This window comes from Cnephaeus nilssonii, assembly GCF_951640355.1.
Source record: "Cnephaeus nilssonii genome assembly, chromosome: 20".
Lineage (NCBI taxonomy): Eukaryota > Metazoa > Chordata > Mammalia > Chiroptera > Vespertilionidae > Cnephaeus > Cnephaeus nilssonii.
Genome location: NC_137091.1, coordinates 49,598,836 through 49,620,648, shown reverse-complemented (window position 1 = coordinate 49,620,648; position 21,813 = coordinate 49,598,836). Strand labels below are relative to the sequence as shown.

Genomic DNA, 21,813 nt, shown 5'->3' with positions numbered 1-21,813 from the left:
TGAGAGAGAAACATCCACCAGCTGCCTCTTGCACACCCCCCACTGGGGATGTGCCCGCAACCAAGGTACATGCCCTTGACCGGAATCGAACCTGGGACCTTTCAGTCCGCAGGCTGATGCTCTATCCACTGAGCCAAACCGGTTTCGGCTCAAAATATATTTTTAAAAAATAAATAAAAGTGGAGGCCTTACACAAATTTACTCTTCTTACCCTTGCAGTGGGTCTGCAGCATGGGCAAGGGGTGGCCGTGAAAGCTGGGGAAACTGAGGCTCAGAGCCAGATGGGACCCTGCTGAGCATTTGACACGAGGTCTGGGAGGATTTTTTTGGTGCGGTGATGAAGACGCGGCCGGCCGGGGCGAATGACTGGTGGTGGGACTAAGTCATCCCGCAGCCAGAGAAGGCGTCGGGGAAATAGAGAATTAACCGGGCGGGACGCAGGCCCCGGGCCCTGGCTGGAGAGAAACCGGCAAGAATTCCCCAGGCGCTGGACCCCGAGCCTCGAGAGGACTATGAATGGAGGAGGGAGAGAGACCGGCTGCCGCCTGAAGCGAGTGGGAAGAGAAATCCTGGAGCCGGATTTCCTCTGGTTTTGGAACGGAGTCCTAGAGAACGCTGGTGTGCGGTGGCGCCTGCGCGTTGGGTTGCCAGGGTTTATTCTGGGAGAGACCGTTGGCACCAAGCGGCGCAGGCGCATCCGAGGCGGAGCTGGCCTAGGTGGGCGGGGCGGGAGAGGCCGGGCCCCACGCGCACGCGCACGCGCACTGCAGGCCCCGGCGCGCGGCCTCCCCGCGCACCCCGACGACCGCGGGAGGGCGGGGTCTCCTGCGCGCCCCTGCGCCGGGGGGGATTGTGGGATAGTGGCGGACGGAGCCGGGTGTCGGAGGCCCTGAGCCGACTGCAAAGCGGGGAGACGCCGCCGGTGTGAGGAGGAGGCGGTGGAGGAAGCGGGCCTCGGGCTCCGTGGGCCGCCGCTCAGCACTGCGGACTGCGCGGACGACGTCTTCCCGACCCGCCTCGGCTCTGCCGCGGGGCGCTGGGCCCGGGGGACCGGGGCGGCTTCCCGGCTGAGAGCCTGCCTTCGCGGGCCTCGCGACCCCGCCGACCGCACCCCTGCACCCCCGCCCGCGGCCGGCCGGCGCGGACACCCGAACTCCGGACCTCGGCGCGCGAGGGTCCCCCCGTAGGCCCGAGGGCGCGTGCGCGAGACCCCGCCGCCCCCCGCCCCCACGTACCGGGCCCTGAGCAGGGCCGGAGCCGCCAGCGGCGGGGCGGGGGGGGCGCCCCGATGAGCCCCGAGTGCGAGGAGCCGCCGCCCCTCTGCGCAGGTGAGCTGCCGCCCGTGCCGTCACCCGGGCCGGGCACCCCCAGTCCCGCACCCCGTCCCCGGGAGCCCCGCTGGGTACACTCAGCTCTCCTCGGACCCGTCTCTCCTCCTGGGGCTCCTCCCAGCCAGTCGCGTCCCTCAGCCCCCCAAGGCCCTTAGACTTTTCCTCAGCCCCCCAAGTCCCTTATATTTTCCTCAGCCCCCCAAGTCCCTTAGACTTTCCTCAGCCCCCCAAGTCCCTTAGACTTTCCTCAGCCCCCCAAGTCCCTTAGATTTTCCTCAGCCCCCCAAGTCCCTTAGACTTTTCCTCAGCCCCCCAAGTCCCTCTGACTTTTCCTCAGCCCCCCAAGTCCCTCTGACTTTTCCTCAGCCCCCCAAGTCCCTTAGACTTTCCTCAGCCCCCCAAGGCCCTTAGACTTTCCTCAGCCCCCCAAGGCCCTTAGACTTTTCCTCAGCCCCCCAAGTCCCTTATATTTTCCTCAGCCCCCCAAGTCCCTTAGACTTTCCTCAGCCCCCCAAGTCCCTTAGATTTTCCTCAGCCCCCCAAGTCCCTTAGATTTTCCTCAGCCCCCCAAGTCCCTTAGACTTTTCCTCAGCCCCCCAAGGCCCTTAGACTTTTCCTCAGCCCCCCAAGGCCCTTAGACTTTCCTCAGCCCCCCAAGTCCCTCAGACTTTTCCTCAGCCCCCCAAGTCCCTTTGACTTTTCCTCAGCCCCCCAAGTCCCTTAGACTTTCCTCAGCCCCCCAAGTCCCTTAGATTTTCCTCAGCCCCCCAAGTCCCTTAGACTTTTCCTCAGCCCCCCAAGTCCCTTAGACTTTTCCTCAGCCCCCCAAGGCCCTTAGACTTTCCTCAGCCCCCCAAGTCCCTTAGACTTTCCTCAGCCCCCCAAGTCCCTTAGACTTTCCTCAGCCCCCCAAGTCCCTTAGACTTTCCTCAGCCCCCCAAGTCCCTTAGACTTTTCCTCAGCCCCCCAAGTCCCTTAGATTTTCCTCAGCCCCCCAAGTCCCTCTGACTTTTCCTCAGCCCCCCAAGTCCCTTAGACTTTTCCTCAGCCCCCCAAGTCCCTTACATTTTTCCTCAGCCCCCCAAGTCCCTTAGATTTTCCTCAGCCCCCCAAGTCCCTTAGACTTTTCCTCAGCCCCCCAAGGCCCTTAGACTTTCCTCAGCCCCCCAAGTCCCTTAGACTTTTCCTCAGCCCCCCAAGGCCCTTAGACTTTCCTCAGCCCCCCAAGGCCCTTAGACTTTCCTCAGCCCCCCAAGTCCCTTAGACTTTCCTCAGCCCCCCAAGTCCCTTAGACTTTCCTCAGCCCCCCAAGGCCCTTAGACTTTCCTCAGCCCCCCAAGTCCCTTAGACTTTCCTCAGCCCCCCAAGTCCCTTAGACTTTTCCTCAGCCCCCCAAGTCCCTTAGACTTTTCCTCAGCCCCCCAAGTCCCTTAGACTTTCCTCAGCCCCCCAAGTCCCTTAGACTTTCCTCAGCCCCCCAAGTCCCTTAGACTTTCCTCAGCCCCCCAAGTCCCTTAGACTTTTCCTCAGCCCCCCAAGTCCCTTAGATTTTCCTCAGCCCCCCAAGTCCCTTAGACTTTTCCTCAGCCCCCCAAGTCCCTCTGACTTTTCCTCAGCCCCCAAGGCCCTTAGATTTTTCCTCAGCCCCCCAAGTCCCTTACATTTTTCCTCAGCCCCCCAGTTCCTCCCCCTGTAGGTCATCCCCACTCCGCTCCTTCGTCTTCCCCTCCCAGTCCCCTCCCCCTGTCTCCCCACCTCTCCCTGCCCCCCCCCCCCCATCTCCCCTCCTCAGACCCTTCCCGTGGCGCGGGCACCCCTCCGGCCGGGGACTCTGGCGTCTGACGCTCACCGGGGCCGGGGCAGCAGTGGGGCTCCCTCCGCCCTGCCCGCTCCCTGGGCTCCCGCTTCCTGGGCGCTGGGCTTGGGGCACTTCCGTTCCTGACGCTGGCGCCTGGCGGGCAGCTGGCTCTGGGTGCGGAGCCGGGGCGCCAGCCTTGGGGACCCCTGCCCTGGGCCACCCCCACCTGCAGAGCGAGGCACAGGTCACTCAGGGTGCCGGGTGCCGTGGGAGGCCGGGCCCAGGTGGCACCGGTGGAACTGGCCCAGCGGGCGGGTGTCTCTAGGAAGGATGCGTGGGTGTGGCGGACGGTGCTGGGGAGCAGGCCCTTCCCTGTGGCAGGAGCAGCATGGGCACACGGGAAGGCACACGGGAAGGCGGGGACCCCGGGCCTGTGCACCGGGTCTGCCTGTGCGGCCGGGGTGCAGGCGTGTTGGGAGGCAGGGGGCTGCACGTCGTGCCCTGGAGGGTGACCTAGCGGGGTCTTTTCTTCTTCTTTTTTTAAAAAAAATATATTTTTATTGATTTCAGAGAGGAAGGGAGAGGGAGAGAAAGATAGAAACATCAACGATGAGAGAGAATCATGGATCGGCTGCCTCCGGCACGCCCCACACTGGGGATCGAGCCCGCAACCCGGGCCTGTGCCCTTGACCGGGAATCGAACCCGGGTCCTCCTGGTTCCTAGGTCGACGCCCAGCCACGGAGCCACGCCGGCCGAGGTCTTTCTTGCTGCTCTTTGACGTACAGACGGTCACTTTACCCCCAGCCTGGAAAGCAAGGTGTTGCTGTGAGAAAGCTGGGTTGTCAGGTGTGGTTTGGGGTTGAGAGCGGCAAAGCAGCATCCGTGGGGGGTCGGGTGGCGCTGACCCCCATGCTCCCCCGAGGCGGGCGGCACTGGGTACAAGCCCAGAGCAGGGTGTGGGGCCCCGAAGGCGGTTAGGGTTTGGTTTGGGATTATCTCGTGTAGTGGCTTTCAACTGGGGGTGATTGTGTCCCCCAAGGGGACACTTGGCATTGGCTGGAGACGTTTTTGGTTGTTCGGACCAGTGGGGGCCGGGGGGGTGGTGTCCGATGGGTAGAGTCCGGGGTGCTGGCAAGCAGTGCCCGGGACGGAGCCCGCACTGTGTCCGCAGGGCCACGGTGCCCGCACCTGCCCTCTCGCTCGGTGGATGCAGTCTTGGCCTGTCTGCTCTGTTGCCAGGAGCCGCTGTGTGTTGTGGTTTTGACTTTCGTGGTTTTGGTGCGTTTGGTCAGGCCGTCTCCAGTCCCTCAGCCCCAGCAACTTCCCAGGATCTGTGGCCCCGGGACCTTCAGTTTTCATTCATTCACCAAGTCCCCACCCCCCCACCCCACCCCCGCTGGGGGCCTGCTCTTGTGCTGGTTCCTGGGAAACGGGCACCTGGCAGGGGAGGCAGGTGACCCAACAGACAGATGTTGTCACAGAGCCCCGACGCTGTCACAAGGTGGCCACGGAAGCCGTGGAAGTGTGGAACCCCCTGGCGCAGTCAGGGGAGGCTTCTTGGAGGAAGTGGTGCCTGCGCCGAAGCCTGAAGGACCCCGAAGGAGCTCGTGAGGCTCGGAGAGCTGGAGGACCGAGGCGGGAGCCTCCGGGCCAGGGCCGAGGCGAGGGCGCAGCGGAGCGTCAGGTGTGGCAGGAGTGTTGAGCGCCATGCGGGTGGCAGGCCGAGATGAGGTGAGAGGCCGGAGGGCTGGTGACTGAGGCCTTCCTGTCGCCTGGGCTCCCGGCCCCGCAGTGGGCAGGCTCAGCACGGGGGTGGGGACACGCCACCCTCCGGGGCCAGGCCGTGGTTTCCCTCGGAACGCCCGGCTGTGGCTCTTCCCCGGGAAGTGCGGTCAGCTGGGGCCCCACGGGGTTAGGTCCTGGTCCCAGGCCACGGCGACCTCGGTGTGGACAGGCAGGGCTGGAACCCAGGCCTTTCTGACTGGGCCCTCCGATCTCCAAGGGCCGTTGCCAAACCTGTGTGTGGTGCTTTTTCTTTTCCCTTTGACCCCGTGACCCGTCCCGGAGACCGGACTGATGGGAGCTTTCGGGCCCTGGCCAGCCCTCGGCCTGGTGTCCCAGTCTCTTCTGTTTCCTGGTTGCGCATCCTCTGGGTTTGGACCGGCACAGCCACCCCCTGAGGAGAGTCAGCTCTGGGGTCAGAGGGCAAGGCACCTAACGGGGGACGCCCCAGGCTTTCCCGAACCACGTAGGTCGCAGGCCGTCCTGCCATGTGGCCTTGGCCAGGTCCCCCTCCGGCCTCCTCTCCCCCGGGGAGTCCCACCGCCTACCTGCCCGGGTCTGTCTCAGGTTGTGCGGCTGCACACGGACGGTGTCCTGCCGCTGCCGGCTCCCGTCCATGGGGTCAGGCGTCCCCGTCCCCTTTCCAGGTTTGGCCGAGGTGACAGTGGGTGGGGAGTTAGAGGGAGGTGGTCTTGCAGGGGACGGACTGGCTGCCAGCAGCGGGGTTCCCCCTCCGGGCTCCCTGGCCTGTGTCTCCCCAGAGCAGCCAGTGTCCTGAGGGTGGCAGCGGTCAGCAGGTCCCAGGCGGCCTCTCCTGACACTGAGCCTGTGCTGAGCCCTGGGCCCGGGCTGGTGAGGAAGGGGTGTCGATAGAGGATTGCCCACGGGCCCCGGCAGGCAGAGCTGTGTGGACGGCGGGGCAGCAGGGACAGTGGGGACGGCCCTGCAGTCAGGCCGGCCTGGCGGACAGGAGCCCGAGAGCCACGCAGCCACATGTGACCCCAGGCGCTGGCAGAGCCAGCAGAGGGGGAGGTGTTTGTGCTTAATGGCTTCCTTTCTCGCTGCAGCCCCCCTCTTCCGTTTGCGGCCGTCTTCGTTGTCAAACGGTCGCTAAAAGCAGCGGTAGTCACTTCCGTTTTCTTGGTTTGCTGCAAGCTGGAAAGGGTGGGGGTGGCGGGGAGTGTGGTGCCCGACACTGTTTGAATGACTCGAGTCACTCAGGCAGACAGGCCAGTCTCCCCCCTTTGGCCACCCAGGGGTGTGGGGTCCCCTTCCCTCCCACAAGTGTCCCGGCCCGCTGGCCTCGTTGCCCGTCACCTGCCTGACCCAGCTGTCCTTACAGCGTGGCCCTTCCGGCCGGAGGTGCCCGTTTCGCCCACAGGAAACGAGGCTCCCGGATGCCAGGTGCCTGGCCCAGGCGCACCCGCACCCGATGGAGGAGGAGAGCCACCCGCCTGTCCAGGCCCAGGAAGGCCCGAGGGCTTGGGCTGGAGCGCAGAGCGTTTGGCGGGAAGGTTTCCTTTTCCTCTGTGTGCGTTCCCGTTCCATCGGCCTCCGCGTGCTGTGTGCGTGCGGGGCCCCCACCCCCACCCCCACCCCCACCCCCACCCCCACCCCCACCCCCACCCCCACCCCCACCCCCACCCCCACCCCCACCCCCACCCCCACCCCCACCCCCACTCGGTTGCCTCTGTCCTTGCAGCCTCCTGATTTTCCGAGGGGCAACCTGAGGTTCTGAGAGCTGAAGGGGCCACTGGGTTGTGAGGCCCCTGGATCCACAGTCCATGTCACCCAGCTCCCCCAAACGCCCCCCCCCCCCCGTCTTATTGCAGCCGCCCCCTCCCTGCTGTGAACCTCTGGAAAGCTGGCTTCGGGAGGGAAGCCCACCTGCTGTCCAAAGCAGGGGGAGGCTGAGGGGTGGGGGCTCGGGGGGAGAGCCTGCACCCTCTAACCACGAGCTTTGGAAGTGGGTGGGCCTCTAGTCAGGTCAGGGGGGCTTGCAGGGCCTGGGGTCCGGGGTCTGCCTCTTGGCAGTCGGGGCTCCTCCCTGCGGGCCCAGGTCCCTGCATCTGTCAAATGGGAACAAAAACAGCGCTCCCCTCCTCACCTGGTGCCCCACGCGGTACAGGTTCTCGGCAGGGCTGGCTGGGCCCGACCCTGCCCCCGCCTGGGGGGGCACCTAGTTCGGGGACTGTGATGGTGAGGTGGGAAGGGGAACCTGGGTGGCTCCGCCTTCATGTGCTTCAGCTCCGCGGGCAGCTGGCGCCCTGTCAGCCCGGGTGACTGGGCCGTGGAGCCAGCGGGCCTGGCCCCGCGTGCTCGGCAGCCTGGTCTGTTTGTTTTGGTGACGGTTTTTGTTGAGATGTAATTCATACACCGTATGATTCACCCATTTATAGTGCGCAGTTCAGGGGCTCCTGCACAGCCACAGCTGCGCAGCGTCACCACCATGGGTGCTGGGTGGAGGCGTGACTGACAAGGGAAATGGTATGTAATTGGTTTAGAACTTCGGGGGGACTTCTGGTGGACATCCTTTTCCCGAAAGCACACCCTGTGCCTGTCAGCAGCCCCCTCCCGGCTCCTGATGGAGGCACACGGCGGTGGTCCCTGGTGCTGCCTCGCTGGCTCCGCTTGGGCGGCCTTTTGGCCTCTCTGGCCCCTTTTTGCCACGCGCAAGTCTCCGATGTAGGAGCAGGCGGTACACTCACCACGTCGAGGTCCTCGCTTCTTGTGGCCCAGGTGACGCCGCCCAGCTCAGGTTCCGTGCCCGGCTCCGGCCCGGGTGCTGACGGCAGCCTAGCGAGGGCGGTGCTGTGCGGCTCTGTCATGCAGTCAAGGCGCGTGTAGTGCCCGTGGGTCGTTCCTGTGAAGCGATGTGCCGGGCAGGTTGGGACCCATGTCCCCGAGGTGGTGGGCAGGGGCCCGTGGTGCTTTGAATTCAGGGACTGGAGCGGCCGTCATGGGGCTTTGGGCCAGGAACCAACGTGAGACACTCAAATAGTGGCCTGACTGGGGGTGGGATGAATCCATGGGAGGACAGGACCCTGTGAGGTGCTGTCCCCTCCTGGCTGGCCCGGCATCCGGCCACTCCTCCCGGCGTGTCGGCCGGGGCCAGGAGCAGACAGGGACCCTCAGGATTGCTGTGGATGTAGAGCCACTTGTTCCTGGGCTCGGCCAGCAGGTCCCCTGGACGGCCGAGGGGACTGAGGCTCCGGGAGGCCAGAGAGGGAGCCGGGGCAGCGGTGCCTTGAATGGATGGAGGCTTGGACGGCTGGTCACTGCCCCCGCTGGCTCCGCCCTGGCTCAGGCCGCTGCTTCCCCAGTCAGCGTCCTTCTCCTCGGGCTGTTGCTCTGTCCGTGGCTGGCGTGCCGTCCACGCCGGGCGGTGTGGGCAGAGAGGACTCGGGCATCGGAGAAGAGGGCCTGGCCGGCGGGTCTGGAGGTGCCCAGGAGGGACTCGTCTCCTAGGTCCGTTCGCGGTGGCCTCTGCTTTGGGGGTTCACGAGGCAGGTGACGAGCGTGAGCTGGTCAGTGCCTGTCTGTGCTGCGGAGCCCCAGCTGCCCTGGGCGTGAGTTGCCCCTGGGTAATGGGGGATGCATCCCTCAGACAGGGCGGTGGGGACAGCAGCCCGGGGGCTGGCTACAAGCTCGGGCGGGTCTGCAGCTGGTGGTCTGGACTGAGGGGGCTGTGAGGGACTCTGAGTTCATGCGCACAGGGGCTTGGGTCCACCCGGCGCCTGGTGAGCGCTCTGCAGGAGGTGCTCCTGATGCCACAGCCTGGCATGAGGGTCACAGCCAGGGCGCCCTCCGGGGTGGGAGCCGGCCTGTCCTCCCTGCTGAGCCGGGGACCCTGTCTGTCATGCATCCTTTGGGCTCAGTCCGTGGCTGTACTAGGAACGCCCCCCATTTCTCTCTTCCCTGTCCTGGGCTGTGGGTGGGGAGGGGGTTGGGTGTGTTTGTGTGTGTGTGTGTGGCATCCAGGCAACGGCACAGACTTCCCTTGCCTGCCACCGCCCCACGCCCTGCACCACGTGGCGATTCGCTGGGCTGCATGGTAGCTGCGTGCTGGCCGTCATGGGCACTTGAATTTGTTCAGCAAATAGATCGAAGCGAGTTTGATGGCCGGGGTTCCAGGATGAGCACAGCTCTGGCCCCGCCTGGGGGCCCCTGCCCGGCTGTGGGGACAGTGGACGCTGGCCCTGGTGGGGCAGGACCTCGGCTGCTTCCTGCACGGGACTCTCCCTCGCGGGCCCTGGGCACGGCGCACCCTCGGGCCTTTCTGGGCCTGGGGCTAAGGGTTGAGCAGGACAGTGGGCCTCGGGTCTGGACCAGAGGCAGCTAGGGGAGACCTGGGCCCGGGGCTTGCTGAGTTGGCCGGCGGGCTCAGCGGTGACAGCCCCTCCCCGCAGGGCGCCATGTTCTGGAAGTTTGACCTGCACACGAGCTCGCACCTGGACACGCTGCTGGAGCGGGAGGACCTGAGCCTGCCCGAGCTGCTGGACGAGGAGGACGTGCTGCAGGAATGCAAGGTGGTCAACCGCAAGCTGCTGGACTTCCTGCTGCGGCCGCCGCACCTGCAGGCCATGGTGGCCTGGGTCACCCAGGAGCCGCCGGCCAGCGGCGAGGAGCGGCTGCGCTACAAGTGAGCCTGCGCAGCTGTCCCAGGGGCTCCCGGTGGGGACGAGGAGGCCGAGGCGGGAGGCCAGGCGCCGGGGTGCAGACCTACAGCCTGGCGCCCAGCACTCACGGCAGGGCTCCGTGGAAGCGCCTTGATTGTGGGGAGCAGCGGCTGGCCAGTCTTGTTTCAGTGGCCCCACCCGCACCCCCACCCCAGATCCTTTCTCCTGCGTCTTCTTCCATTGGGCTTTTGTCGAGATGCGTGTAGCCTCGCGTGCAGTTGTGAGGAGGAATACAGAGCTCCCTGTACGCTGCCTGCTCCCCCGTGGTGACTGAGCACCGTACAGCCCAGCGTCCTGGCGGGTGACGGCCCACAGGTCCTGGTGTGGCTCAGAGCAAGTCCTCTGGCTCCAGACAGAATCTCCTCACCTGTAGTTCTCTTGTAGCGTTCCCTCCTGCGGAGCATGAGATGGGTATGTGCCTGTGCCCAGCTGGTGCCAGGAGCACAGGGCATGGCTGGGAGCAGAGTTGGCATGGCCCTAGGTGGCCGCCGCCCCCTCCTGCACACTCCTCTGCCCTTCTCTCTCCCACCCACCCCGTCACCCCACGGGTACTTAGGGCCCTGGGTGTGCTGGGGCCAGGCTGGCAGGGCCCTGTTGGGGGCACGATGGGAATCGTCTCCATAACGGCACTTCCGTCTGCCCTGGTCCACCGCCCTTCTCGGGCCCTGCACAGCCCATACCTGACACGGGCTCCCTTCGGTTCATCCTCCCTGTTCCCTGGTGCCGCCCTCTGCCCAGCCCCCTCACCCCCAGGGTGGTATGCGGTTCTCATCTCTGCGCCTGAGGCCTGAGCCAGATGGTGCGTGGGTGAGGGCTGCCCGGGCCCTTGGTAAAGTGGGAGTTGATGAGGGTGCGGGGACCTCTGGCAGGGTCAGCAGAACCCTCTGCTGTCCATCTGTCTGTCATACACCTGCTCCCTCATGTCTTTTCCCTCTGCTCTGACCTCAGTCCATCGTCCCCCTCCCAGCATCCCCCCTCCTTTGAGTGTGGTGGCTCCAAGGACTGAGGTCTGGCTCACAGAAGCCAGAAACACCGAGGGAGCCTCCATTTCGCCACCTGTGCCCTCCTGGCCCCTGGGTCCCTGCCCTGCTCCAAGGAGCCCGGGGAGGAGGCACCCGAGGCGCCGACAGCTCACAGGGCATCTCCAGCCGGTGGTGGTCCCCCCGGGCCAGGGCAGCCTACTGGGCAGGGCGGCCCTCGAGCCAGTACGTGGAGAAGGGTAGTTGTAGATCACCTGGACAGACTGAAGGGGAGGCTCTGGCGGTGACCTGGGCTGGGGCGGGGCCCTGGGGACCAGCAGGTGGATGCAGGAGGTGACGGACTTGCTGTGGGGTCAGGAGGGTGGACATGCTGTGGGGTTCTGACAGGGAGGTGAGAATGGCGCCGCTGGCTCTCCCCCTTACCTGTTTCCCTCTCTGGATGTGACAGCCCCCTCCCCGCCCCCCAGGTACCCCAGTGTGGCCTGCGAGATCCTGACCTCGGATGTGCCCCAAATCAATGACGCCCTGGGCGCCGATGAGTCCCTGCTGAACCGGCTCTACGGCTTCCTGCAGAGCAGCGGCTGCCTCAACCCGCTGCTGGCCAGCTTCTTCAGCAAGGTCATGGGCATCCTCATCAACCGCAAGACGGACCAGGTACCCGCCGTCCTGGGCGCCCCTGCGGGCGGGGGCGCGGCCCGGTCCCGCCGTCTGACAGGCCCGTGCCCGCAGCTCGTGTCCTTCCTGCGGAAGAAGGACGACTTCGTGGATCTGCTGCTGCAGCACATCGGCACCTCGGCCATCATGGACCTGCTGCTGCGGCTCCTCACCTGCGTGGAGCGGCCCCAGCTGAGGCAGGAAGTGGTCAACGTGAGCTCCAGGGAGGGGCGGGCTGGCCGGGAGGGGCGGGGCCGGGAGGCGGGCCAGTGAGCGGAGCCCCGCCTTCTTTCTCACCCCAAGTGGCTCAACGAGGAGAAGATTGTCCAGCGGCTCATCGAGCAGATCCACCCATCAAAGGATGACAATGTGAGTGTCCCAGACACACCGCCCCTCCCGAGGGGGTTGAGGAGAAGCGCTGGGAGCCGTGTGCCCGTCTCCCCGCTCCCTGACGAGGTGGCAGAGCAGAACGGGGTTTACCCACAGGACGTTTCCGAGCCAGGAAGTTGGCCCGGCCTCCCTTGAGCGAGCAGGTCTGGTGAGGGGCCTCTGCGTCCGGGCTCTGTCCCTGCATCCTCGCTGCTGCCCTCCCCGGGGCCACTCCCCTCCCCCTCCAGCTGGCTCTGCCTGGAGAGCCCTGCTTGTTCTTCAGAGAATCCACCTGGGGCCTCGGCTCCCCCGGCCCCAGGTGCAGGTAGTCAGCACCCAGGGCCAGCCTGTCCCCATGCCGGGAGGGTGGCAGCCGTCCAGGCCTTTGTGGCAGAGGGACAAGGTGCCCACTGTGAGCCTGCCCGGGTCCGGGGCTGCCTGTGGGTCCCAGGTTCACCTCGGGTCCCGGGCTGCCTGTGAGTCCCAGGTTCACCTCGGGTCCCGGGCTGCCTGTGGGTCCCAGGTTCACCTCGGGTCCAGGGCTGCCTGTGGGTCCCAGGTTCACCTCGGGTCCCAGGCTGCCTGTGGGTCCCAGGTTCACCTCGGGTCCAGGGCTGCCTGTGGGTCCCGGGTCTGTGTCTCCTGGGTCTGCCTGTAGCCCATGGGTTAGACTGGGCGTTCTGCCCATGTTCTTGTCTTGCTTGGCTGTTCTGGCAGCAGCTCTCTGGAGGCTAAGTTATGGACTGCGCCCGCCTGCTCCTCACATGGGACTCGGTGCTCCGTGTGCTCACAGAGGGGCAGCTGTCACCGAGTTGGTGTGCGTCGCTCCAAAAAGGAAACCCTGTGCCCATCAGCTGCCACACCACTTCCCTCATGGTTCCCAGCCCCTGGCAGCCACCAGTCTGCATCCTGTCTCTGCGTTTGCCTCTTCTGCGTGTTTCGTATACATGTGTCACACATGTGGTCCACGGCTGGCCTTTGCCTGAGCACCGTGTCCTGTGTGCATCCGGGTTGTAGCGTGTCGGTGCTTCATCCCTTGCTAAGGCTGAGGAACGCTCTGCTCATGGAAAGAGCGCGGTTGCTGCCCTGCAGCAGTGGGTGGATGCCCCTTCTTTGGCCACTGACGGGCGCAGGGTTTCTGTGGACGTCTCCTTTTCCAGGAAGCCTTCCTGGGTTTCCTCTTTTCTCTGCCGTCTCTCCCCTCCAGTGTTTGGTGCCTGGAGCTTCCTCCCTCGGTACTTGTGTCCCTGTGCCTGTGCCATTCTCCTCCCTGTTCTAAGGGCCGGGGCCAGATGGCCAACTCATGGGGTCCAGACACCGGGCCATGGGGGGCCCGGCAGCCAGCCTGGGGTCCTCAGCTCTCTCTCCGCCTCCCCAGCAACATTCCAACGCGTCCCAGTCCCTGTGCGACATCATCCGCCTGAGCCGGGAGCAGGTGATCCAAGTCCAGGACAGCCCGGAGCCCGACCAGCTGCTGGCCACCCTGGAGAGGTGGGTTTGCGGGAGCACCCTGGCACAGGGAGGGACGCCGGCCTGGGAACCTGGGTGCCAGCCCTTGACCCTGACCCCTCTGCCCCAGGCAGGAGACGATTGAGCAGCTCCTGAGCAACATGCTGGAGGGGCAGCTGAACCCGTCCGTGCTCGTCAACGGGGTCCAGGTGCTGCTGACGCTGCTGGAGCCCAGGCGGCCACGGTGAGGGCGCCTCCCCGCTCTGCGGCTCCCGGAGGGCATGGGGTCACTGTGGTCCTAGAGAGTCCTCCCGTTCCCACCTGGCAGCCGAGGAAACGGGCCAAGTCAACTGCCCACAGCTTCCCGCTGGCGTCCCCACCCAGGGCCCCTCGGGCGTCACTGTCCAGCACGCAGTGGGGCTTCTACCCTACGGCCCCAGGCCCCTGGTGCCTCCCGCAGGCCCGCCTCGTGTCCTGGCCGCCTCCTGGCCGGCAGCAGCCTCTCGCTCCTCTCCAGGTGTGCTCGCACGCGCACACACACGCACGCGCACAGGCCGTCTGGGCCACTCACTGCCCTCCGCCCTGCCGCAGGTCCGAGTCTGTGATCGTGAACAACTTCTTCAGCAGTGTGGACGGGCAGCTGGAGCTGCTGGGCCAGGCGACCCTGGACAGCCCCGTGTCCAGCATGGGCGCCCTGCACGCCCTGCGCCCGCGCCTCAGCCACTTCCACCAGCTCCTGTTCGAGCCACTGGAGGTGGGCTGGGCGGCCTGGGGGTGGGCTGGGCGGCCTGGCGGTGGGCTGGGCGGCCTGGCGGTGGGCTGGGCGGCCTGGGGGTGGGCTGGGCGGCCTGGGGGTGGGCTGGGCGGCCTGGCGGGTGGGCTGGGCGGCCTGGGGGTGGGCTGGGCGGCCTGGCGGGTTGGCTGGGCGGCCTGGGGGTGGGCTGGGCGGCCTGGCGAGTGGGCTGGGCGGCCTGGGGGTGGCAGGGGAGGTTGCTCCTTGGCCCCGGGCAGCAGTGGGCCAGAATGGAGCCGCCTTTGTGTCTGCAGCTGGAGCCACTGCACACGACGTGGGGCATCCTGGCCCCGCCTCTGGGCAACACGCGGCTGCACGTGGTCAAGCTGCTGGCCAGCGCCCTGAGCGCCAACGACACGGCCCTGACCCAGGAGCTCCTGGCACTGGACGTGCCCAACACCATGCTGGTGCGGGGGCAGGGCCGTGGGCACAGAGGGGGGGGTCAGGGGTGGGGCCTCTGGGGGTGTCCATGCCAGCCTGTGCCTCCCCCCCCCCCAGGACCTCTTCTTCCACTACGTGTTCAACAACTTCCTGCACACGCAAGTGGAAGTGTGTGTGAGCACCATGCTGAGCGCCGGGCCCCCCGCCGACAGCAGCCTGGAGACGCCCGCCCCCAACCTCGGCGTGAAACACGTGAGCTGGGGCTTGCGGGTCCCCTCCCCCTTCCACAGGCTGGGCTCTGCCCGGTGTCTGTCCCTCGCCTGTCCTGGAGCCAGTGCTTGGTGTGACTTCGCATCCTGGGCGTGGGGCCTTGGACTTGTCTTTAGGTCAGGTCTGGGGAAAAGAGGATGACGCGGGGAGGTGAGTGGACACAGCTCAGGAGGTGGGGGTGTCCTGGGAAGGACTTCCTCGGGGTGACGGCTGCCCAGCCCTCAGGGAGGAGCAGTTCAGCGGGAGCTGGGGATTTGTTGTCTAGATGGATGGGGCTTGGACAGGCCGAGGATGTTTAGGGGGAGCGGAGTGGGCACGCCGGGGAGGGACAGGCGCGTGCGCGGGCTGTTTGGATGGTGTGCTGCACGTTCTAGAGGGAGCAGAGGCTCGGCTGCCAGGCGCAGTGGAGGCCGCCTCGGCCCCTGGCTGGTCTGCGGGCAGCGCAGTGACCTGGCTGGTCCCCCCACAGCTGCTGCAGCAGTGCCGCCTGGTGGAGCGCATCCTGGCGTCCTGGGAGGAGAATGAGCGCGTGCAGTGAGTGTCCCTCCCGCCTTCCTTCCGGGTGGGGGAGTGGCCGGGTGGCCAGTGTCCAGCTTCGGCCTCCCCACACCCAGGTCCGCAGGCGGCCCGCGGAAAGGCTACATGGGCCACCTGACGAGAATGGCCAACGCCCTGGTGCAGAACACGGAGAAGGGGCCCAACGCCGAGCAGCTGGGGCAGCTGCTGAAGGGTGAGCGGCTCGCCCTGGAGGCGGGGTGGGGGAGGCCGAGGGCTGCCTCACGTCCTTGTCCCTGTCCCCTCCTGCCGAGCAGAGATGTCCGCTGAGCAGCAGGAGCAGTGGGAGGCCTTCGTGTCGGGACCCCTGGCCGAGACCAACAAGAAGAACATGGTAGACCTGGTGAGGCCCCAGCTTCCCGCTTCAGCAGTGCCCGCGCCCTGGTCCCCACAGACAGGCCCTCACCCCGCCTCCCGCTCCTGCCCCAGGTGAACACGCACCACCTGCATTCCTCCAGCGACGACGAGGACGACCGGCTCAAGGAGTTCAACTTTCCCGAGGAGGCTGTGCTGCAGCAGGTGGGCGGGGGCTCCGGGGGCCGCCCCGCCCTGCCCCGCTCCGCCCTGCCCCGCGCTCTGACCGTCCCCGCGCTCCTGCAGGCCTTCATGGATTTCCAGATGCAGCGCATGACCTCGGCCTTCATCGACCACTTCGGCTTCAACGACGAGGAGTTTGGGGAGCAGGAGGAAAGTGTGAAGTGAGTGTGCCCCCGTCGGAGGCTGCCTGCGCGCGGCCTCTGCCATCCTTCCCGGGCCCTCCCTGGTCGCTGGGCGTGCTGGGATGGGCGCCTGGAGCCCTCCGGGGCTGTTCAGTGGCCAGATCTGCGTGTTGGTGTTCGTGGCGGCAGCACCTTAAAACCGCCTCTGGGGTGTGGTCACGAGCGTTCTTCCCGTCTTCCGAACGTTCTGCCACAGGCACCCGCAGCTTCACAGTCAGAGAAGAAATGCAAGTTGAGGGACATGTTGTAAACTGTATGGGCAATCTTGTGACAGCACCACATAGCGGAGGGGCAGGAGCGGCCGGCTGGCACCACCTGCCCAGGGGCCCCCTTGCTGAGTCTGGTCCTGCCACTCAGCCCCCGGCCGGGCAGGCCACTCATGGCCCGGTGTCAGGGCACCCCGGGCTGCGGGGCCCCTGAGGGAAGTGCCCGCTGAGCGGAAGAAAGAGGTCACTCTTGAAGAAAGAGCCCGTGATGCCCTGAGGCGGGCAGTGGGCTCCAGGGACAGGCAGGCGGGCACGGCCGAGACAGGGTTCCTGCTCCGCCCGGTCCCCCGGGCACCTAGGCGAGGGCTGGACAGGAGCCCGGGCAGGACGTCAGCTCTACCAACGTCCACACGGGCCTGCGCCGCGCGGGGAGTGAGCCAGTGGGGACCATGGCAGAGACGTAGCTGCGGGTGGCGGATGGCCAGGGCGCGTGCGTGCGGGAAGGAGCAGCAGGAGGCAGCCTGTCCCGCCTCAGCCTGTCTCCGCCGCCTCACCCCCCTGCTTCTCCCCAGCGCGCCTTTCGACAAGACCGCCAGCATCACCTTTTCCCTCAACGCCGACGACGAGAACGTGAGTGGCGCCCCGTCCTCTGGGCGTGGGGGGCTGTGGGCAGTGCCGCCCACCCACCCTGCCCCCCGTCCCCCGCAGCCCAACACCAACCTGCTGGAGATTTGCTACAAGGACCGGATCCAGCAGTTTGATGACGACGAGGAGGAGGAGGAGGGCCAGGGCTCTGGGGAGTCCGATGGGGAGGACGGCGCCTGGCAGGGCAGCCAGCTGGCCAGGGGGGCCCGCCTGGGCCAGCCCCCAGGTGTGCGGTGAGTCCCCCCCGCCTCCTTCTCCGGCCTGGCGGCATCGCGGGGGCTGCGGGGCCCACGCGGGGCAGTTCCCATCGGCTGGAGGGAACGAGAACCCTGTGGGAAGGGGGCGTGTGTGTAGGGGGGCCTCTGGGTTCTGAGGGCTGGGAGCCCCGCTCTGGTGGGTTGAGCTCCAACAGGAGTCGGGTCCCGGCTCTTTGTGGCTGCAGCTCAAGGGGCTCCTTCAGGTCCGGCTGATCCAGGGGCGTCTGCAGCCAGCACCTCCCTCTCCCTGGACTCTGCCTTCGGGGCGCAGCGCTCATGCAGGTGTCCCCAAAAGGCGGCCGATGGTCCCGCCGGCTGCCCTCCCCCATTTCAGTAACAGGACAGGTGGTGATGGTCCCTTCCTCAGGCCGGGTGTCAGGACCTGTGACCAGCTCCTTGCGCGACTATGCGCTGTTTTCCACCATACGGGCTGCCCCGGGGCTTCTGGGTGGGAACAGCCCTGCCCTGGGGCCTCTGGTGGGAGCCCAGAGGGGTTACCTTCCTAATGACGTGGAAGGAGCATGCAGGTGGCGTGTGAATCCTGAGGTTTGGCCAGTGGACACCCCTCTGCCACGTGGAACCATCCCTGTCCCCCTGCCGGCTGCTGCCTGCCCTCCCAGGGGTGACGCTGCCCAGACCCCTGCTGGGTAGGCGGGTGTGGCGTTCTGTGTCGGGGCCATCGCTGTGGGGTGCTCCCTGGCCCGCCCAGGGGTGCCGCTGTGTGAGCAGCCGAGGCCCAGGTCGTGGTTGTGGTCACCATGTTTTCCTAAGGTTACAGCCTTGGCGCTCACGTTCGGGTTTGTTCTCCTCTGAGCGACGGGCAGGTCCCCTTCATTCCTGGCTCGTGGGCAGCCCCGTCCCAGCAGCCCTTGCTGAGGGGCCTGTCCTTCCCCACGACTGGGCCACGGACTGCGGGGGGTCCGCCTGCCGTGTCCAGGCCGGCGCCCACCGCGGGCTGGGCCCCTGTGGTGCTGCAGCGGCTGTGAGGTTGGGAGGTGTGATCAGCCGCTTTACTCAGGTTGTGTTGATGGTTCAGGATCCCTTGGGATTTCCTGTGAATTTGGGGATCCGCTTGTCAGTTTCAGCGAGGACCTGGGACCTCCACTGGGGGTGGCGTGTGGGCGTTGTCAGTCTCTGTCTCCTGGCCCCTGAGCGTGACGTGTGTCTCCCTGAATTTAGGTATTTTTGGCTTCCAGCAGCGTTTTGAAGTTTTCAGAGCGTCTGTTTTATTTCTTTTGTTGAATTGGTTCCTAAGTGTTAGATTCTCTTCAATGCACCGGTGAATGGAATTGTCGCTCATCACTGAGGTGGTAACAAGTGGATAGAAAAACGGAAGCTGTGGGCATCGACCCGCGTCCCGTGCCCTCTCGGAACGCCCCGGTCCCTCAGCGTTTCCCGCGTAGAGTTACGGGCGCCGTCTGTGGTCGGGTTGCTCCTTCCTTCCGGCCCGGATGGCGTGGAGCAGATGTGGGGGCGTCTTGTTCCTGATGTTGGGGGACCGGGTGTGGTGCGAGTGGTGGTTAGGAGCGGCCCTTTCGGGTTCGAGAAGCTCTCCTCTGTCCCCTGTTTGCCGGGTGTCCAGTCTGATTTCAGGGAAAGCAGCCACTCCTTCCAGCCACGCACACGGGCCGTGCTCAGCCTGTGCTCAGCCGGCCCCATCGGTGGGCAGGGTGGCCGGGCGGACTTTGTCCGCGTCTCGGTCACGTCCGCAGTTTTAGGAGCAGCTGCACGTGCTCACGTTGCTCTCAGCCAGGGACACAGCGGTGACAAGAGTCCCTCCCAATCCCCGGCCGGTGTGGCCCATGGGCTGAAGGGTCCTGGGTTTGATTCCAGTCCAGGGCACATACCTTGGTTGCAGGCTCAGGCCCTGGCCCTGGTCAGGGCGTGTGCGGGAGGCAACCAATTGATGTGTCTCTCGCACTGATGTCCCTCCTCCCTCCCCCCTTCCGCTCTCTAAATACCAATGGACAGACATCCTCGGGTGAGGATTAACAACAACAGAGTCCCCCGAGTTTGGCTGGAGGACGCGTGTCCCCGAGAGGCCGTGTGCTGGGGACCTGCCTGCCCTTGATCCGCACGACCTTCCTCACCCCTCGTGTTACCCCTCGCAGATGCCGGGGCAGCCCTGGGGGTGGGCGGTGGGGACGGGCTTCCCGTGCTCCCTGCCGCCAACAGCCCTCGTCTGGTTTCTGGGGCAGGAGCGGAGGCAGCACAGACAGCGAGGACGAGGAGGAGGAAGAGGAGGAGGAGGAGGACGGCGAGGAGGACGGCCAGGGGGCCCATGATGGGGCCGGGCCCCCCTCTGACCCCAGCCCTGGCCCCCAGCCGCCCAGTGAGTGACCACGCGGGTGGGGGTCCGGTGGACACAGGGTCTGCCTGCCCTGCTCACTGCCGCCCTGCTCTCTCCCAGGCCCCAGCTGGGCAGCCACCTTTGACCCAGTGCCTACAGACACCCCGACCGGCCCCCAGGACTCTGGGGAGAAGGAACCGCGCTCTGGGCCCCCTGCCCCTCAGGGGCCGGTCGGTGTGCCCCAGGACCTCCCCGCCCCGAGCCCAGCCGGCCCCGCGGCCCCCGGCGCTCTGCAGCTCAGGTGAGGCCGCAGGCCAGGCTGGGAGCGGCGCCGGTCTGGTTCCCTGGTTCCGAGGCTCCAGCCCAACCCGGCTCCTTGGGCTGCTTCTCCCCCTTCCAGGTCCCAAGACCCCGCACCCTCCTCAGCACCTCAGGAAGCCTCCGGTGGCGGCGGCAAAGTAGCGGAGCCCTCAGGTCAGCCACTGCCCTCTGCCCTCCCCTCCCCTCCCCACGCTGTCCCCCCCCATCTCCCCACGCTGCCCCCCGCCTCCCCACGCTGTCCCCCCGCCTCCCCACGCTGCCCCCCCGTCTCCCCACGCTGCACCCCCCGCCTCCCCACGCTGCCCCCCCGCCTCCCCACGCTGCCCCCCGTCTCCCCACGCTGCCCCCCCCGCCTCCCCACGCTGCCCCCCGCCTCCCCACGCTGCCCCCCCCCCCCGTCTCCCCACGCTGCCCCCCGCCTCCCCACGCTGCCCCCGGCCTGCACCCGCTGCTCAGGCTGTGCTGTCTTCCCCAGCCCCCTGCCAGGCCTTGGTCAGCGTCAGGGACCTCCAGGCCACCCTCCGAAGGACAAGCTCCACCCCCACCCCCTTGGACAGGTGACCTGCTGGGAGCAGTTTCTGGGGGCGCGTGGGGAGGTGAAGAAAGCCTGGCCTTCGGGGTGGTCGCTGCCCCCGAGCTGCTCCAAGGGGCCCTGGCAAGATCGGCCAGGGCTATCGGGCTGTGACCCTGCCCACAGGACAGGACCCTGCTGCCCAGGGCCTCCAGCCCACGCTCGCCTCTGGCTCTGCGGGGGCCCCATGGGCGGGAGGGGCCAGGAGGGGAAAGGAGCGGGCAGACCCGTGTCCCCAACGACGGGGTTCCTGCCCAGCGGCCCCGGGGTCTGCGCTGCTTCCCTGCTCACCCCGGGCTGCGGGCGAGGGCCTACAGCCGGGCGTGAGCGCCTGACCCCGACGCCCCACAGTGCAACCAGAGACCCTGCTACCTCTGTCCCAGCCCTTGGGGCCCCCCAGCCCCCCCAGACCATGGAGAAGGAGAAGAGCCCAGAGCCCATGGGGCTCCCACAGAGCCAGAGGTGAGCGTGGGCTGGCCACGGCGGGGGGGCGGGGGGGCACCGTGGGGGGAGGCACTGACCTCCCGTGTCCCCCTCTCCCCACAGTGCCCAGGCCCTCCAGCTGCCTCCAGTGCCCAACGGCTCTGCCCAGGGAGGCCCGGTGTCCCCAGGCGCCCAGTGAGTCGCAGGCCAGGGCTGCCGGTGGGGGTGAGGGGCAGTGGGCCCGCGGCTCCTCACCCCGTCTCCCTCTTGGTTCCCAGGTAGCTGCCTGGTTCCGGTGATGGCGGCCAAACCCTCGTCCAGTGCGCAGATCCTGCCGGGCGGGGTCAGGGTGGGTCCCGTGAAGGCCTGTGGCCCCATCAGCCCATCCCGTCTCACCCCCACCCCATGTTCTCTCCTCTGGACTCCCAGGAGGCTGGTGCCAGGGAGACAGGCCCCCCCCCCCCCCCCATTTGCACTGAGAAAAAAAGATGGAGTTTTATCTCCTTGAATAAAGATATAGAGTCAAGTAGAAAGAAAGGAGGAAAGAGCGAGAGAGAGAGAGCTATATTCTATATTATATGTATGTCCAGGGAGGAGCGGGCGGGAGAGCCAGATGGAACCAGGCCTGGGCAGGTGGGGGGACCTTCACCCCTTCCCAGCGGGGCTGCGTTGGGGTCCCTGAGGCGCCGTCCCCCCTCCGCGCCCCCCCCAGGGGGGCCGTGCCTTCGCCCAGCCCCACGCCCCCCAGGCCCTGCACTTTCCCCAGGCCGGAAGCTCAAGGGCCCTTCGCCTGGCCCGCGGCTCTGGGGGGCGGGTCCTGTCTCTCCGGTGACATTCCCACGAGGCCCTGACACACTCACGAGACCCCTGCGCCTCCCACAGACCCTGGGCGGGGGTTTGGTGGGGGTCTAGCTGGGGTCCCCCTCCAGTGCCTGAGGGTCTGGGGTCCAGCCCAGTTGCCAAGTGACCTTGACCCAGTGCCCTCTCAGGCCGCGTGCGTGTGTGTGGGTGCCCAGCTGTTTCATACTCAACTATAAATGAATGAATAAAAGAGACAGTTTAAGACCCTGCTGCTCAGACCTGGACTTCTGGGGGGGGGGGCGGGGGGGCAGCGCCCTGAGCATCACCCGGCCTCGCCTGGCCTGGTCTCCAGAGCCGTGGCCGGGGCCCCCTTAGTCACCCAGCCTCACGTGTGTGCTGTTGAGCGCCCTCTGTCCAGCCACGGGGAGACCCTCCCCCCTCTGGTGGGAGGTGGGGGTGGGAGGTGACCCAGGAAGCCGGGCTGGCCTCTCGGTGGTGCCTGCCGGGGGGTTCAGTCCAAGACCAGGCCGGGCCGGTG

At 66.8% G+C, this 21,813-nt stretch overlaps 1 protein-coding gene across 5 annotated transcripts; it reads left to right on the top strand.

Annotated features, from left to right (window-relative positions):
• The first annotated feature begins 813 nt into the window (after positions 1 to 813).
• LOC307115953 (serine/threonine-protein phosphatase 6 regulatory subunit 1-like) lies at positions 814 to 20,893 on the top strand. Of its 5 annotated transcripts, XM_079799529.1 has the most exons (25): positions 814 to 1,328; positions 3,854 to 3,976; positions 9,322 to 9,554; positions 11,039 to 11,225; positions 11,301 to 11,438; positions 11,529 to 11,594; positions 12,973 to 13,085; positions 13,174 to 13,287; positions 13,635 to 13,797; positions 14,091 to 14,243; positions 14,335 to 14,469; positions 14,957 to 15,021; positions 15,102 to 15,217; positions 15,300 to 15,385; positions 15,472 to 15,561; positions 15,643 to 15,740; positions 16,540 to 16,597; positions 16,676 to 16,845; positions 19,068 to 19,201; positions 19,280 to 19,460; positions 19,560 to 19,633; positions 19,956 to 20,037; positions 20,403 to 20,513; positions 20,598 to 20,669; positions 20,753 to 20,893. In XM_079799529.1, the coding sequence occupies exons 3-25, from the start codon at positions 9,328 to 9,330 to the stop codon at positions 20,754 to 20,756; spliced, it is 2,637 nt and encodes an 878-aa protein (XP_079655655.1). In that variant the 5' UTR covers positions 814 to 1,328; positions 3,854 to 3,976; positions 9,322 to 9,327; the 3' UTR covers positions 20,757 to 20,893. The 5 variants fall into 5 exon arrangements, with proteins under 5 accessions (XP_079655655.1, XP_079655654.1, XP_079655656.1 ...); XM_079799528.1 differs by lacking the exon at positions 3,854 to 3,976 and having other exon boundaries at positions 815 to 1,328; XM_079799527.1 differs by lacking the exons at positions 814 to 1,328; positions 3,854 to 3,976 and adding an exon at positions 4,682 to 4,861 and having other exon boundaries at positions 20,598 to 20,673; positions 20,757 to 20,887.
• The last annotated feature ends 920 nt before the right edge of the window (positions 20,894 to 21,813 follow it).

Coding starts and splice junctions, on each gene's coding strand:
- LOC307115953 (XM_079799526.1), top strand. CDS start 4,838: ATGCGGGTGGCAGGCCGAGATGAG. Junction 14,470..14,956: donor CCAACCTCGGCGTGAAACAC/GTGAGCTGGGGC, acceptor GTCCCCCCACAG/CTGCTGCAGCAGTGCCGCCT. Junction 15,386..15,471: donor AGAAGAACATGGTAGACCTG/GTGAGGCCCCAG, acceptor CTCCTGCCCCAG/GTGAACACGCACCACCTGCA.